We start from the raw sequence: 18,185 nt of genomic DNA on the forward strand, positions 1-18,185 counted from the left end.
TGCTTACACATACCAAGTTTGCCTTCTGCGCCCCCAGCAAAAAATCTTAGCTCAAGTGGGATTGCTCTGTGAAATGACCCTGCTCTGCACAGATATAGCTCTTCTCAGATTTATCACTCTCTGTATTATAGCAGGGACACTGAAGGGCAACAGCAGAGATCAGGACCCTATTGTGCTGAGCAAACGCAGATGGAGAGTCCCTGGGCCAAAAAGTTCCTGGGCTAACCAGACAGGACAGACCAAGAGCAAGAGGGGAAACAGAAGAAAAGTGACTTGCTCAAGGTCACAGAAGAGGTCGGTGGCAGAGCCAAGAATAGCACATGGCTTGCCTGACGTCCTAATCACTAAATCATTCTACCTCTCAATTTGCAGAACTATGGGGGTCGACACTGCACCACAGAACACAATCTATCAGAAGTCCTGAAAGGAGTTGGGGATGTACTTAGAGTACGTCTACATTGCATGGCTATTTCGGGATACCAGCTATCCCAAAATAGCTACTCCGCATCTATACAAGACACCTATTATTTCAAAATATTTTTCAAAATAATAGGCATGCTGTTTCGGCATGCCAGTAACCCTTATGCCACGAGGGTTAAGGGATGTCTTGAAGTAGCATGTTATTTTGAAATTAGATGCGCCAAATTTCAAAATAGATTTGAAATAAGATACACAATTTGTATCTTATTTCGAGTTTAGGGTGCGGTATAGAAGCATCCTTAGATTCCAAGGGAGAGTTAGGCAGGGGTGGCTCAAAATTAAATTGGGGCTTTATCCAAAATGGCAGGCAGGCCCTTTCCATTTCCCTTACCAACTATTGTTCTCATTTCCAGTCTCATTGTTCTGGGGCAGCTTCTCTCACAAGGAATTCTGTCTTCCACCCACACCTGAACTTCCTCCCAGTGAGGCAAGAAAAATGGCCGCTGGCAGCACTCAGCTGCGTGCCTCCTTGTCTCTCGCTTGTGGCATTGCCGAGGGCTCTCTCCCTGTTGTTCAGATGCCTTCAGGTATGTGTGGCATTGGGCGACACCACACAAAACAATGCCCCGGTGAATGGTAGGGCAAATAACATACAATGAGTATAGGTGTTTCTGGCGGGTTCACAAATTATTTGCAAACTGTTGTGAATGTAGGATTTGTAAACATTTGCCCAATAGTTTGGGCAGATACTTTTCAAAACTATTCCCTTCCAGTGGGTCATTTGCTTTCCACGTTTTCTTTGTTGTTTCTCCCTCTTCACTGAGCAATGGGCCTACCCTGTCAGTTGGAGAATGTTTTCTTGTTACCTTTTGTATCTCTAGTTAGATTTTTGGAGGGGGTCATAGCTGAGGGCTGATGGGGGGCAGGGAAGCATTCCCCAGAGGTGACAGGAGAGTTGCATACACCTTGGGACAGGGTTAAGGCATAACCACTGCTTAATCTGTAATGAAAGAGGGGCTGAGCACATGCAATTTTTAATTTTTTTATAACCGATGCAGCAAGCCCAGAGGTGCCGGGGCCACAAACTGCCTGGCCCAGGGGTGCTGGGGCTCAGCCCTGGCACAAATGAAGCTCTGTTATATTGCAACACCTCTACCGTTTGCTTCCATCTGCCCCGGGGGCCTTTGGAAGGGCTGTCCCCGCAGAGCTGGGGGAGGAGGAGGGCCGCACCGTGCACCAACCCGTCTGTCCCCAGGGACCCCGCGGGCTTCCCCGCTGGAGCATGCCCGGCAAGCCGCCGGGGGAGGGGGCTGTGGAACCAGCCCCACCCCGGCGAGGCAGGGCGGGCGGAGCTGCAGCCGGCAGGCGGCGAGGGGGCTGGCCACACTGCAGAGCGCTCTTGCGGCTTTTCCTTCCCTGCCCGGCCCCGCCATGCGCCTCTCCGGCCGCGGGCTGCTGCCCTGCACCCCGCGCCCCCTCTGAGCGCCCGCCGGGATCGGGCCCCAGCCCAGCCGGGGCGAGGATGGTGCAGAAATCCCGCAACGGCGGCGTGTACCCGGGGGCGGCGGGCGAGAAGAAGCTGAAAGTGGGCTTCGTGGGGCTGGACCCGGGCGCCCCGGATTCCAACCGGGATGGGGCGCTGCTGATCGCCGGCTCGGAGGGCACCAAGCGGGGCAGCATCCTCAGCAAGCCCCGCTCGGGGGTCTCCGGCACGGGGAAGCCCCCCAAGCGGAACGCCTTCTACCGCAAGCTGCAGAATTTCCTCTACAACGTGCTGGAGAGGCCCCGCGGCTGGGCTTTCATTTACCACGCCTACGTGTGAGTAGCGGGGGGCTGGGGAGCCCCGGGCAAGGGGGCAGGCCGGGGGCAGCCTGGGTGGGAGCGGCTGCAGGGCAGCGCCTTCCCCGGGAAGCGCCCGCCTAGATGCAAGGAAGGAGGCCCGGGCGCAGGGAGCGGGCGCGCCCCGGTGAGCGCAGGAGGAGGGGTGCGCTGCAGGGTGGCAGGTTTGCAGCTCCGTGTGGTTTCACGCCGGAGTGTCTGCATGTTGCAGCTGGAGAACACTGGCTGCCTTGTGCGCCCTGCCTGGCGGGCTGGCTGGCCCCCATTCCCCGTGCAATCGTTAGGAAGGAAAGGGGGGAAAAGCCACCTAAATCGACCGGCCGAGCTGCCATGCCCCAGTGGACCCCGGGATGTCTTAGAGCAGATGCTTCCCATTTCCAGCCCTGACCCAGCCAGCTGCAGTGCTGGGTGAAGGCCCTTGCCTGGCTCCCTTGCGTGTGTAGCTGGGTGCTTGGTGCCACCTCTGGCTGATCACAAGGTGCTGTGCATCCCTGGGTTCTGGTTTAGAGAGAACAGTGTGAGATGTGGGGGGAGGTGTCGTGTTTTGTTTTGGGGTTTGGCCCTGCTGGATTCAATGCTGGGAGCAGCGAGGCAAACGAATCTGTCTCCCGCACTGTTCAGTGTCTCCTTTCCCCCTCCCGCTGTCCCTACCTGTGAATGATCTGTGCCTGGCCACCTTTTGGGCGGTGGACTGGAAGGTATTTATGGAGAGCCGCTCACGTTGGGATGAAATGTCTGATTCCTGGCAGCAGTGAGAGAGAGCGGTAGACAAAGGAGCAGTCCCAAGGCAGACGGCTGTAAAGGCCTCTTTTTAACAGTGTTTGTATTCCACAAACGTGGATCAGTGGGAAGAAACACACATGTAGCACGGATCCACTCCTGTTGTCTGTGGCCGTAGAACGGGACTGCCAAGCAGTAGGATGGGCTGCTGTGTTTCTGCAACTCCCTTCCGTCTGGGAGTTTCCATGGTCCCCACCATGCGCTTCGCCAACCCTGATGTACAGCGGAGGCAGGTGTCTGGCCTTTCCTTTGGATGTGGCAGATTTTTGCCTTGTGTAGAATGAGGGTTTGCCACCTCTTGACCCGTGAAGTATTTTTCCTTCTGTGTGATGACGAGCGTACCAAAAAGCATTGGGAAGTGCATTCAAGTGCTCAGCCATTTTGTAAGGGGAAGCATTTCAGGGAGAGCTTATTGCTGAGCAAACTTAGGAGGAGGAAATTTGGGCTTCATTGAAGTCCATGGGAGTGGGGCTGTTCACTGCAGCGGGGCCAAGGTTTCTCCCTGAGTGATTGTAACTGACTGAGAGGCAAATCACGCCAAGAGATCTCAATTTCTCCATTTGGCCCACACTTAGAATCTGTGTTACTCAATGTTCGGAGCTGCCTACTTTGGCCCTGGTAGGCTTCCCTTGGGGTTGTAAGTGCACCTCTGAAAATCCAGCTTGTATTTTGTGACCGAGTCTTGTGTTTGCACGCGAGGCCTTATCTGGGAGAGCCATGATTATGAAATATACTAAATCAGTTCCTAGGGGCTGGCTCGGTAGCTGTATTAGCCAGCGTGAGGGGTCTGGGTAGGTGTGACTAAAATGGAATGGGATGGAAATTAAATTGAGACATGGTGAAAAATCTGGGTTTGTACAAAGGGGTTACTGTCGCTAACCTATCTGCCTCCTGACCTGTGTGATTAATCCAGACAGACTTGCTATCCTGAATTTATCGCCTCAGGGCCCCTCTCCGAAACAAAGCGGAATAAGATCACTTGCTGCTCAAGAGGGAGTAGTGGGATCATCCCTATTCATGCAGCTACAAACTTTACATCACCTCGATGTAATGTGTTTATTTTCAAAAGCACGTGATGCCTCCCCGGAACTTTTCCCACTCATCCCCCTCTCTCTCGAGAATACTTCCAGGCATTCTGGGCCTCCAGAGACTTTGTCTGGTAACAATTCTGCCCCCCAGCCGTTTCCCCTCAAGCATGGATCAGGAAAAGGCGACCTAAGCTTATTCCGTATTCAGTGCTAGAGCGGTGACCCTCCAACGGCCTACGTGTCATGATGCTTCAGACACTTATTACGCAGTACGGGGAAGCTGTCTAGCATTTTAGTCTCTTGGGCCACATGTGTCAGACAGTCCTGCCACGTTGCAGATTTACTGTCTACAGAAAGGAAGGACGTAATGCACATGTAGATGAATGGAAGCCTATGGACCTGTTAAGTCCCATTTGTTTTTATAATTATTTATAGATATTACACTAGTGCCTAGAGCAGCAATGGCAACTTAGACTAGTGAGCGGGCCACATGAGTGGCCCTCCATCTCAGTGGGCCGCAGGAATGTCATAACTAAGATAGTCTCCCTGGATGGGGTAGGTTTGCTTCCTGCGCTTGTGTATCTAGAATTGGCGGAGTGGGCCGATGAAACCGTTGCAGCGCTGTGCTTGCATGCAGCAGGAGCGCAGGGCTCTCACAGTCAATATTGTGTGCAATCAGTACGCAGCTCCTTTCACGTGCTCTGGCTTTATGCGCATGTCGCTTTAGTAATTCCAGTAGGAAAAAATTATGTGGACGGAAACTTGCAAAATGTCTTGCAAGCCACATATAGAACCCCGATGGGTATCCTACGGCCCATGGACTGCAGGTTGCCCACTACTGGCGTAGACGGTCTAAATGACATTAGAGCCCCATTCGGCTAGCGGCCATACATGCATATACAGGTTGAACCTCTCTAGTCCGGCGATCTCTGGTCTGGCACCATCCATGGTCTGTCATGATTTCAGTTAGCTGGATGTCCACTTAGCATGGGTGTGGCCAAGTTTCCCATAATTTCATAAAGTTTATTTACAGTTCTGGCTCTGAGTCCTGTGCTGTTGTTTAGCTCTAATTTACCCCTCAATGTCTTCTACGAGCCCAGCAAGCAGTGGAAGTGTTGATAATGCTACTAGACCAGTGTTTCCCAATCAGGGTTCCGCGGAACCATCATCAGGGGTGCCGCAAGAAATCGTGGAATAAATAAATAAAATTTTTTTCTTACAATGTAAGCTTATATATATATATATATATATATATATATATATATATATATATATATAAAACTGCTCTTTACAAATACATTTTCTCGGCAATAATTTTGCAGTAATTGAATTGCGCTCCCTGCTGTCAACTTTTTCTGGCCAAGCAAACGTTTTCATAGGGGTTCCTCGGGATATGAAAAATTATTTTAGGGGTTCCTCCATGGGGAAAAGGTTGGGAATCACTGTACTAGACAATATTAACCTTCTGTGGTTTGGTAAATTCTCTGGTTCGGCACCAGCCTGGTCCCAAATGTACTGAACTAGAGAGATGCAACCTGTAGTGAGATACAGTCTTGCAGGTGAAGAGTGAGAGAGAGGTAAAGGCAGACAGGTGAAAGGACACACAGCAGCTCAGAGGCCGAGCTGGGCTCAGAATCCAGGTCTTCTCACTCCCAGTGCAATGCCCCAAACCTTGCAGCTCTCCCCGCACCTCTCAGTTGAACCCTGTTTTGGGGGCGTCAGTGTTGCATAGGCCTTCTGTGCAGGAATGAACTCTACTGGCGATGCACACGTGCAGTATTTGACACCAGGTGCCACTGGGGAGTTTTTATAGGCCAGAGTCCAGGCGGTAAGCACTTCACCTGTTGACATGAAGGCAGGTGTGTTTGTGTCTGTGATTAGACTCTCAAACTTTGTCTCCTTGGGTCGAAATGTCACAACACATTTCATTCCTACACTGGAAGAGGCACTCTTCTGAAATGAGGTAACTAGAGGATTTGCCCAGTGTTGTCTGGGTCCTTGTCGGGGCTGACAGTATGGGGTTGAGGGGATGCAGCAGTCAGGGCAGGGGGCTGAGAGGTGGGGGGGGGGGCTAAGGGCACGGGGTGGGAGGTGTGAGTGGTGGGGGCTTACTGGGGCTCCAGTGGTGGCAAGGGTGGTGCTGCTACAGCTGTGGCTCCTCCAAGGGAGCTGGGGTTGTACTGTCCTGGTGGCTCCTCTTGGGGGGCAGGCAGGTGGCTCCTTCTAGGGGATGAGGTCTTCACTGCCCAGCCCCCCTGCTGGCAGTTCCTGGACTGGGGGTCTGGGTGGCCTCCGTGGCTGGCCAGCCTGCCTGGCCCCATTCTCCCACCTGGTGCCTCCTATAAGGGGGCGGGGCTGCCTGGCCCTCCGTTGGTGGTTTCTCGTGGTGGGACAAGGCTGGGATATCCTCTCTGGGGACTTGGTCTGTGCTACCCAGCCTCCCCAGTTGATGATTCCTGGTGTGGGTGTGGGGGTCTATCCAGCTTCCCCTGCTGGACAGCATGCCAGCCCCCCAGGGGCTCCTCGGAGGGACCGGGCCGTGGTTTTTGGCTGCCCCAACATTTCCTGGGGGGACCAGGCCATGGTTTTCAGCTGTCCCAGTGTCTCTTGGGAGGTGTTGCTGCAGTACTTGGCCCTAGGAGTGGTATTAGGGGGGCCAAAGCAGCAGGGCCTGTGGCTAGTGGGGCCCTCCAACCCATCAGGCGCTGTGGCCAAAGGCCGGGGAGGAGAGGTGTGGAGCAGGGGGACCACTTACCTGGTCCAATGGCTGGCAAGATGGCAAGCCCTGACCCCCAGCTGGCCAACATCTTGCTGATGAGACTGTCCCCTGTGGTCATTCTGCAGTATAGCGCTCCCTCCGATTAGTCCCCTCTCTGTCAATGTGATGAAAGCAATCCCATTCCAGGCACATCCCATTTTCCTGGCACAACCAAACACTGACTTTGCTTTAAGTTAGGGTAAGAGGAAGCTGCCTACCAAATTTGGTGGTCCTAGCTCTCTTACCATTTAGGAGGCATTCTTGACAAATGGAGTCACGGGCGGACGGACAGACAGACAGACGGACATTTCTAAAACATATAGATAGATTTCAATAAATGCAGATCAGTGCATTTGCCTAGGTAACTCTGCGACATATACATCGGGAGAGCCACACCTTGGAGTCTGACATCAACCATGAAGCAAACTATTGTTCATTGAGATCCATGGGCAAGAGATGATTGTTTGCGTGTGCAGGTGTTTTTGTTTTGTTTTATTTTGTTTTTCCTTGACTTTCACCTCCTTGACATCACACTTTGATGTATGATGACACACAAAGGAAATTCCGTTAAAAAATGTAGTTAAAGCAGCACTGTGGCTGATTCTGTAAAAGGAAAATAGTTATGGCCCAGCTGCTACATAACAGTTGGGAATGAGCTGCTTTGTCCTTGTCCCATTATTTTCTGTTCCACTCCTCAAGCTGAAAAGGCATTGAAGGGGCACAGCCAGTGCTAGCTCTGCATATTCTTGTTGGACCTTGTTTTCTTTCAGAGATGAATTATGGGATTTGGCAACCCACAGCAGTGTGCTGGTGTTCGCCTGACATTGTGTGGGTGGCTGATACTTTGGCTTCAAGAGGTCAGATCCTCTGAACGCCTTCTTGGAGAGCGCTGGTGATCAGTTTTCACCGCTGACATTTAGCTCACCACAGGAGTTCAAGTTAGAGGCAGTCTCATCCCAACGGGTCTCCTTTCTTCTGGGCATGCACAGTTGTCCCAAGTGTGTCAGTTTGGGGACAAAACCACTTCGTCTCCATATTGTGACTAGTTTTTTTTTGACACCCTCCCCAGGCAAACACAATCGGTGGCCTGTCTGCAGTACATAGACTGGACCTAATTTTCCCACCCTGGCCTCCGCTTGTAAAACACACCATTTTTTGCTCATGCATGTTTGTGCACTAGCAGTCCAGTGTGCAGGGGAAAGAATTTTCATGTGCAAAACCATGTCCATGTCTGCACCCACTGAAAGCCAGTCCCGTTGTAGCTATCATTTTCCTCAGATGATTTCTCTCGTGCCCTGTGCTTCTTCTGTCAGAGTCTCACCTCAGCGGAACGTGGCCTAATAATGCTGAATTGAAGGCCCACTTAGTACTACCGTAGGCCTTTCCTGGGTGCGTAGGCCTTGAACTGGTTCTCCACACACAGGTTGTGTGGGTGGCTGGTACTCTGGCATGAGGCTGTCTTTCCATTTTACCCATTTCATATATTTCTTCAAGTGCCTCTATCTTGCTGTCTCTAATCTGTCCATAGGATGTGGTATCTAGTATCCTATTGTCTGAGGGTGGCCGGTGCCAGATGCTTTTTAGGAATGAACAGAATAGGACAGTTACTGAGAGCTCTATCATGTGTCCTTCACTCCCAGCTTTTGGCAGTCAAAGGTTTAGGGAATGCTTAGGCTACGTCTACACAGCGGAGCTATTTCAGGATACCCCCGGTATCCTGAAATAGCAATTCTGCGTCGGAAGAGCAAGCCCGTTATATCAAAATACAGTGGGCTCACTATTCCGACATCCCTGTAAACCTCATTGCACAAGGATTGAGGAACATTTCGGAATAGCACCTTATTTCGAAATTAGGCTCTGTGGACACACGCCAAATTTAGACACCCCCCCAGAGTTGTGTCTTTGACTGTCTTGGGTAATAGCCATGGATGGAGCTGTCCTCCATGAACTTATCTAATTCCCTCTTCGATCCAGTTGTACTTTTGGCCTTCACCACATCCCCTGGCAACGTGTTCCACGTCGTGTGAAGAAGTGCTTCCTTTTGTTTGTTTCAGACTTGCTGCCTATTCATTTCTCTGGGTGCTCCTGGTTCTTATGTTGTGAGAAGGGGTAAATAACAATTCCGTATTCACTTTTTCCACACTATGCATGATTTTATGAACTTCTGCCATTCCCTGCTTTAATCATCTCTTATCTAAGTTGAACAGGTGGGCGAGCTATGAATTTATGATATTTTGGTCACATTGTCTATATTTCCTACTTGTTCTTCTCATTCTGTTTGCTTCTTTGACTGCCACTGCACATTGAACAGATGTTTTCGCAGAACTCTCTACCATGACTCCAAGGTCTCTTTCTTTAGTGATAACAGCTAATTTAGACCTTGTCATTTTGTAGGTATAGTTTGGATTGTGTTATCCAATATGTATTACTAGAAGACTTACCTGGCATTGCTCACATCCTTCAGGGTAGGGGGCTGGTGGTGTGGGGGTGGAAGAGTCAGGACAGAGGGTGGGGGCTCAGGGCAGGTAGTGTGAGGTTCAGGAGTCAGGGCAGGGGAGTGGGAGATGGGGGGGGAGGGGTTCCGGGCAGGGGACTGGGAGACCTGGGGGGCTCACTTGGGCTGCCCACAGCATTGAGGATGGCGCTGCAGCTGCATCTCTCCCAGCTCCTCCAAGTGGGCCAAGACCGTGGTACCTGGCTCCTCTGGGAGGGAGGGTTCAGGGCTTTGCCCCCAGAAGTGCCCCTCTGGTATGATAGGCTGCTGGCTGGCGGGTCCCTTCTGGCGCTGTGGCCAAGGACCATGGGGAAGTGGTGTGGGGCAGGGAGCCAATTACCTGAGCAACATGGAGAGCCCTGGTCCCATCTAACCACCCTTTTCCTGGTGTAACTCAGCCCCTAACTTTTCAGCACTTGATTTTTCAACCTTAATATTTTTATAGGTAGTGTGACAGGGTCTGCCAGAGGGCCACAGGAGAGTACTTGAAGAGAGGTGCATTAGCCCTAGATTAAATAGGTCTTTGTAGCCTGGGTAAAGTGGCAGAGGCAGGCCTAGAACCAGCAGGAACTTTCCAGAATCAGGCTGGACAAGCAGGCCAGTTGGGAAAACTTGGAGCCAGTTAGGAGACTTTCAGAGCCAAGGGAGTCAGGCTAGAGATTGGAGGAGGGGAGGAGCCCAAGATCTGAGAGTGAGAGGAGACTGGGTGAGAGCTGAGGCTGCAAGTCAGGCAGAGTGCCAGGCAGGAGCAAGCCAGACTTGCTCAGGTACCAGAGAAAAGGTCCTGGGAGGGATCGTTTGGGGAAGTGGCCCAGGGAAGAAGCTGCCAGGTGGGGAGTAGAACAAACCCCAATCTTTTGCCACTTCCTGAGGGCCCCTGGGCTGGAACCTGGAGCAGTGCGTGGGCCTGGGTTCCCCCCAAGCCCACCCCACGCCACTACAGAGTCTGTTCCTGGGTAGGACTCTCGAGGAGTATTCGCCCCCTACTACGGACTAGCCTGTGATGAGTATGGCTCAGTAGGTTGTGACCCCGCCTCTAGAAAAAGAAGAAGCCATGTGGAGGGTCACAGCGAATCTCTGAGGCAAACACTTTCCGCCAGAAGCACAGGACCCATGGGCACAGCCAGAGCTCTGCCATAGTCATTAGACGTAGTTTTTGTATATCTTGGTGCATATCCTGCCATATAATAATAAATTATATAACTTAAATGAGTAGATTCTGCCTTAAAGCATAAAGGCACTGATTGTGTTTGCCCTGTCTCTCCAATTCTCTTACTTTCCCCATGTCATCACTCTTCTGTTGTTTCTTCCTTCCCATCCCTGACCCCACTCTTAAGTCACCTGTCTTCAAAAGTGCCCTTTGACTTCTCAGATCCTCTCTTCATGGTTGCAGCAGCAGCTGCTGCTGTCTGCCAAGTCTAGTGTACTGAGTGACAGCTTCAGGAGGAAACTACTCTTGTTAGCAACTGTCAGCAGTGAACGCCCTGTGCATCCTCGTGCCGGCATAAACTAGCAGCTACAGCAGTAAGTAGAGGGGCAGGAGGGGGAGTCGAAGATCGGTTGTAAGACTGAAGAGTTGTATGAGTCAATGATGCTGTTACTGTTGTGAAGATTGGCGCATTGTCAGTGCATGATACAAACCCAGCGGAGACTTTCCATTGGCTTCATTAGACTTTGTATCAGACCCTCATATACCCATCATGCACCTGTGAATTAGGGTTGCAAAATCCGATTTAATTGGTTAATCGGTTAAAAATATTGTTTAACTGGTTAACCAATTAAAAAGGGTGTGTGTGGGGGTGCTCCAGGCTGACTGGGCTGGAGTCGTCTACCCCGCCCACCCCTGCGCTGGAGTGGTCCCTCCAGATGTTGGTGCAGCCCCTTCCCGCGGGATGCCTGGGCCTGCTGCAGACAGAAGCTGTTCTGAACACTGGAACAGCCCCTGTCCGCAGTGGGCCCCACAGGTCTTGAGCAGCCTCCTACCCTGTTTAGGGTGATTCTTACCAGTTAACTAGTTAATCTTTCACATCCCACCTTTGGCTGTTGAAACTAGGGGTGTTCAGTATTGAGGATTTGTGTAAATGTGTAACTGCTGGATTTTTTAGTGGTTTCGTGTTTACACGTGGGGGATGGGGAAGGCGGGAGCCAGCGCATGTGGGAAGCTGGCTTTTTAGGCCGGCTCCCCACAAGCTCCGCTCCCATCTGCCCCCCTGCTGCCTCTGATAAGTGGGTGGAGGCAGCTCCGTGGGAGCCGATACGCATGGGGAGCTGGCTGGACTTTAGTACTAAATACAGTGGCAAGGTATTTCTGATGTATATGACCAAACAGAATAAAAAAAATGGATCAAATTACGCTTCAGGAGGTTGAATGTCTGGACAGCTCCAGTCATCCACCTATTGGTCTAAGTGTGTCTAAGTCATTCCTTCTTGGTAGCAGCCTTCCGGTGAAACGGAGCCCCATGCAGAGCGGAGCACCCCACATGTGTGCCTTGCTGTTCCCACTTCTTTTATGCATTTATTTATTTATTTACTTACTTACCCATTATCTGTAGTGTTTGCCCCATTAGCCTGTAATGTTTGGGAAAGCTGCCAGATCAGGCATAGCCTGAGGGTTCATAGGCTACTAGAACTGGAAGGAACCTCCAGAGGTCATCAAGTCTAGTCCCTGCACTCACAGCAGGATGAAGCACCATCTAGACTATCCCTGATAGATGCCTGTCTAATCTGCTCTTAAATATCTCCAGTGATGGAGATTCCACAACCTCCCTAGGCAATTTATTCCAGGGTTTAACCACCCTGACAGGCAGGAAGTTTTTCCTAATGTCCAACCTAAACCTCCCTTGCTGCAATTTAAGCCCATTGCTTCCTGTCCTGTCATCAGTAGCTAAGGAGAATATTTTTTCTCCCTTCTCCCTGTAACACCTTTTAAGGTACCTGAAAGCTGTTATCATGTCCCTTCTCGGTCTTCTCATTTCCAGATTAAACAAACCAAGTTCTTTCAGTCTTCCCTCATAGATCATGTTTTTGGACCTACAGTCTTTTTTGTTGCTCTTCTGTGGACCCTTTCTAATTTGTCCACATCTTTCCTGAACTGAGACACCGAGAACTGGACACAGTACTCCACTTTAGACCTAATCAATGCAGAGTAGAGCGGAATAATTCTCGCATCTTGCTTGCAGCGCTACTGTTAATGTATCCCAGTTGACGCTATTTAGCTTGTGGTTTACTATGACCCCCACATAGGGTTGCCAGGTGTCCGGTTTTCACCCCAATAGTCCGGTAATTGCTTCTTCTGTCTGGTAAAAAACCCCAGACAATACCGAAATATAAAATGTCTGGAATTTTCTGTTTTTCTTGGATGGAAGGCTGGTTTGAGGACATTTTTCCCCTGGTGGGGGCAGGGGGAGCACTGGAGTACTTTGCCTTTGTCCTTGTTGAATTTCATCTTGTTGACCTCAGACCATTTCTCTAGTTTGTCTAGATCATTTTGAATGATGACCCTATCCTCCAAAGCACTTGCCACCCCTCCCAGCGTGATAACATCTCCCTATGCCCACCCATGCTCTCCACCACCCCAGCTTGCAGGGAGTGCTGCCTCAGAATGGGATCGGGTTGGGGGGAAGGAGGCCGAGGCCGGCGAACAGGGGATCTGGCAGCAGTAGGACCCACCAGTGCTGATGGTGAGGAGGCAGAAAATATGAAAAACATTTGCCTCTTTTTTTTTAGAAAAAGTTGTGATTTCTGCAAGAGGGCTTCAATACAGGACTGTCCCTTTAAAAGCAGGACAGCTGGTCTCCCTAAATCAAGGTACCACTGATTGGCAAAGAGGGGCATTGCATATTGGAGGGGTCTTGCCAGCCCTTTACCTGGCTCTACCCAATGTTGTTAAATCTTCCACTTCTACAACTTCAGTTCTTTAAAACAAGGGTGGAGAACATACAGCCTGCGAGCTGGAGCCGGCCCCCGGCTTGCCTGCATCCTGCCCCTGAAGCTCTTGCACCCTCCCTCCCACCCAGACCCCACACTCCAAGCCTGTTACCCGACAGCCCCCTCCCATGCACTGACCCCCTCATTTTGACCCAATTCCAGAGCCTGGAAGGGGGGGGGGAACAAAATCTAGTACCCAGCGCCCCAGTTATTTAAGCTAGGAAGTTAGTCCAGGGAGCATAGGCCTTTTTTATGAATTTCATTCAAACCCTCATAGTTCTGTTCTTGAGGGAGTCATAAGTCACTCAGGACAGCAAATAGCTCTCTTACAGCCAGAGTTAGCCCATTCCACATTCCACATTACAATTCTTTTTAAAGTGGAAGTCATTTGTTTACCATCCGTTGCCATCTTTGTACCTTTCATTATACTTGTAACCAGCTGCTCCTGTGATTCCTCCCTGACTTGATCCATATTTTTACGCCAGTTAGGGATGCTAGTGGTTTTCAAACTTTTTTTTCCTCTCACGACCCAATTGAAGAAAACGGTTGATGCCCACAACCCAACATCATGGGACTAGAGCGTGGGCTCCAGAGTGGGGCTGAGGATAAAAGCTTTGGGGTGTAGGAGAGAGCTCTGGATTTGGGGGTGGGGCAGGGCTGGGGCAGGAGGAGCAGCTCCCAGTCAGCGGTGCAGCGGGGGCGCTAAGGCAGCTTCCTGCCTCTCCTGGCACCACAGACCATGCTGCACCCCAGAAGCAGCCGGTAGGAGTGCGGAGCTAGTGCTTGAGGCAGGGGCAGTGCATGGAGCCTTGTGTGCCCCATCCCCCACTTAGGAACCAGGCCTGCTTCTGGCTACTTCTGGGGTGCAGCACAGTCTGCGGTGCCAGGACAGGCAGGTCTTAGCCCCCCTTCTGATCACTCTGCAGCAATGCGACGCAGTTCTTGACCTTCCACCACCCGGTACTGGGTTGCGGCCCATAGTTTGAAAACCACTAGGCTAGTCCGTGCCTAAATGTTGCACGTAAGTGCTGTGCTTGTGCAAACTCTCTGGGCAGAACTGCAGGCACAAATGGGTTGTGGCAGTCGTCTCGGCCTAATTGCCTGAGTTGCTTGAACACTGACAGATACTGTATGCACAAACGAGGCAGGCACTTGTGTACTTCATTTGCTTAATAGATTCATCCGACATCCATCCATGGGATCCTTGATTATATCCGTCTGTGGTGTCTGCGTGATCAGATCAGCTGCTTTTGCTCCCTCCAGAGGGACCGGCCCTCAGTGTGCGAGCACAGTTCTCGTTCTCGAGAGCTTTATAATCACTGTCCTTATCATATTCAGCATGCGTCTTAAGAAAATATATTTTCTCCACTGTAATTGGACCCCTACTCTTATGTGAAAGGCACAGCACACTTCTTAACCAATCTATATTATAACAACAGTCTGTTCACATTTCTGCTGGGATGTCATTCTCCTGGGCAGACAGGAAGCAGGATTCTTTGAATGAGGCATCAAAAATTGGTGACCTCCATTCAAGCCTGGAAGGAGCTCTGGCAGTAAAACAACCTCCCCATCAAATAGACCACACACAAATCCTCCGCTCCAAACTACTCTCGCCTCCAAAGCAGGCACAAAGTTCTTTTCATGGATTGTTTCATCTCTAGCTTGGCTTTTTATTTCCATGTACCGTTTGTCGCGCATTACAACATCGGCAGACTATGGGAGTCTGAGCAGATTAATCCGAATTTGAAGAACGCAATCTGAGGAGACTTTAAAACAACAGGATGCCAAAATAATTGAAAGAACAGTAAATAAGGACAGTCCAGGCTTAGGTAAAAAATCTCTTCTTCCAGCTTGTTAGGAAACAAACCACCTCCTTTCTTTTAAAAGGCCGGGTGTTGTGAGGGGTATGTGGAGTGTGTCTTTCTGCCTCTCAGGGGCCATGTAACCATTTTTTTTTTGCTTCTCATTTTTGTGTGGCCCCTGACTGATTTTTCTTGTTACCGTGGGGCAGTTACCATGGGGGGAGAATGTACCCCTCAGGAGTGCAGAGAAGTACTTCTTCTTTAATTGTGAACCCTTTCATCCCGAACACAGAGTAGCAATCATCCTGCCACAATAAAAATGAATGATGCCTCACTGAATGGGCCCAGCGGCTGCAGCTCCCCCACACAATTCCATCAGCTCTATCCCAGCCAAACTGTGAACGAGGCACCCTGTAATACAGAAAATGAAGAAACTGTGGGATCGTGCCCATTTATTATACAGCACTGACATAGAATACTGTGCACTGCCTGATGGGAAATATCTCAAGCAGGAAGCATGGGCTGAGAAGAGAATGGAAATTGCTTTATGATAGCCTTTGGGCTTTTTTAACTGCATCGCAGCCAGCAGGGTACTAAATTAAGTAGTTCTTCCGCCTACCCACCAGCTTCAGCATTTCTAAGGTGCCGTGGGCAATGTTTGCTGTAAACTTCCCAAGCGCCTGGAACTAGGGTGGCTGTCCTACTTTTTAAAGTTTTTGTTCTGAGCCCTCCCTCCACAATCCCTAAACCACCAAAAAACTTTACTCGCACATTTTATAATCAGCAGTCCATGTGGTGCATTATATACACTCTGCCCAGCAATTTTCAGAGGGAGCACAAAGCTAAGTCACTAATGTAATGTGCTGACTTTCTTGAGGGCTATGGCGCATGCATTAAGAAATAACCCCAAAGCAGAAAACCCAGGTGATCCATCTAGTTTGGTGCTGCACCAGACACATGGTGGGGAAACAGGGCTTGCAGAGGGAAGAGGTTGAGGGCAGGGGTGGGGAATATTAGGGATTTATAGAATCATAGAATCATAGAATAATAGGACTGGAAGGGACCTCAAGAGGTCATCGAGTCCAGCCCCCCGCCCTCAAGGCAGGACCAAGCTCCACCTACACCATCCCTGACAGATGTCTATCTAACCTGTTCTTAAATATCTCCAGAGAGGGAGATTCCACCACCTCCCTTGGCAATTTATTCCAATATTTGACCACCCTGACAGTTAGGAATTTTTTCCTAATGTCCAATCTAAACCTCCCCTGCTGCACTTTAAGCCCATTACTCCTTGTCCTGTCCTCAGAAACCAAGAGGAACAAATTTTCTCCTTCCTCCTTGTGACACCCTTTTAGATATTTGAAAACCGCTATCATGTCCCCCCTTAATCTTCTTTTTTCCAAACTAAACAAGCCCAGTTCATGAAGCCTGGCTTCATAGGTCATGTTCTCTAGACCTTTAATCATTCTTGTCGCTCTTCTCTGTACCCTTTCCAATTTCTCCACATCTTTCTTGAAATGTGGCGCCCAGAACTGGACACAGTACTTCAGCTGAGGCCTAACTAGTGCAGATTTAGTATCCCTTTAAGATTGGAAGGAGGAGAAAGTGCACTAAGGATGAACTCCCATTATTTCAGCATTGGCTCTGCAACCCCTGTGTTTTTAAACATTTACCATGGGACTGCTCCTGTGGGTAAGCACTCTCTGGTGTGTGGAAGAGAAATGGACCCTTAGGATGCCATAGGGGGGTAAGAAGCAATCAAGTGAATTTAAGAGAGGGGTGATAGAAGTGAATATCATGAAATTAACTGACTGCAGAGTCCTTGCCCACGTGAATGGGTGGGATCCCTATTACTTGAGACATTTCAGATCTCTGAGGATTCCACAGGGGGTGACGTCCTGTAGGGACCATCTAAATCAGGGCCTGTATAGAGAGATGCTATCCTGGGGTGGGGAATGGGTTACTCAGGGGTGGGGAGGCAGACGACCCAGGCCCAGGGACAGATGTGGCTCCTGACTTGGCTGGATCCGGCTCCGGAGGCTCAGGGCTCCCCTCCCAGCATTGGGGAGCCTGCGCTGGGTGCTTCAGACACCCCCCTCCTCCACCATCCAACCTGGGGCTGGAGCACATAACATTTACTAGCCTGGGCCCCTTTAGGCTCTGGCGTGCGAGGGGAATGTGGGGAGTGTCGTTCTCCTCCTCAGTCGGGGGCCACACCAGAGAGGGTTATTTTATTTTATTTTATTTTTTTCTCACTTGTGTGTGGCCCCCAATTAAAGTTTCTGTGAGTCAGTGGCCCCCGACCCAAAAATGGTTCCCCGTTCTTTTTTCCCCCTGTCCTGTTGCTGTGCTTCTCTGAGGGCTTTTGAAAGGTACCCCATTAATGCTGGGCGTGAAGCTTAGTTGATATTAAACCTCAAATGTAGCCTGAACCTTGACGAGTTCTCTGCTTGTTAGTCCCAGGCTAGACTGTTCTCTAGGATCTTGTGTCATGGGGGTGGTTAGCAATCAACCCGGCGGTGCTGAAGCGAAGCACTCGCACGGCATGTGCTCCGTCAACATTTCTTTTGCTATTCATTACCGGAAACAAGTCACTCTGCCAGGCTGCTGTTTTGATGAGCTAAAAACAGAGGAAGAGTGACTGGGAGATACTCAGTTGTTTCCGCTCAGACAGCACATCCACTGAGGCCCGAAAGCCAAATACTGACATTTCCTGTGCGCCTGAGAGAGGATGCAGGCGCACCGCCGGCGATGCTCAGGTATTCCGGTGAGGAGGATGGTGTGTGAACCAAAAGGGAGCAGGAGTAGACAACCGAATCTGGGTTCGAGATGCCAACTGAAAACCAGATTGACAAGACATTGAAAAACTTAGCCCCCACCCAGGCTTGGTCCATCTCTGTGGAAACTGGGTGGGGGTTGAATACACAGCCACTGTTCTGAGCTCCCTGGCAGTCAGGCCAAACTGAGGCCTACTCCGGACCCTTCCAAGGTTTTGATTTTGTAAAACCTAAACCCAGATGATGAGATTTTGTGAGGCCAAACCAACCGTGGGTGTGTGGGTCGGCACAGGGTGCGAGGCGGGCTTGACAAAGGGAGCTTTACGACAGAACCCAATACGAATGTGAGCTGGAGTGCGG

At 50.5% G+C, this 18,185-nt stretch overlaps 1 protein-coding gene across 5 annotated transcripts in view; it reads left to right on the forward strand.

Moving 5' to 3' along the window:
- The first annotated feature begins 1,792 nt into the window (after nt 1-1,792).
- KCNQ2 (potassium voltage-gated channel subfamily Q member 2) overlaps nt 1,793-18,185 on the forward strand; it is a 164,736-nt gene continuing 148,343 nt past the window's right edge. For all 5 annotated transcript variants that reach the window (XR_012896482.1, XM_075901038.1, XM_075901035.1 and 2 more), the window contains exon 1: nt 1,793-2,238. Coding sequence is in view for 4 of the 5 variants with exons in the window: in XM_075901038.1 (XP_075757153.1) it covers nt 1,943-2,238 (296 nt within the window). In the remaining variant the exon portion in view is untranslated. The remainder of the gene's footprint in view (nt 2,239-18,185) is intronic.

Source organism: Pelodiscus sinensis, chromosome 18 (genome assembly GCF_049634645.1).
Source record: "Pelodiscus sinensis isolate JC-2024 chromosome 18, ASM4963464v1, whole genome shotgun sequence".
Taxonomy (NCBI): Eukaryota; Metazoa; Chordata; order Testudines; family Trionychidae; genus Pelodiscus; species Pelodiscus sinensis.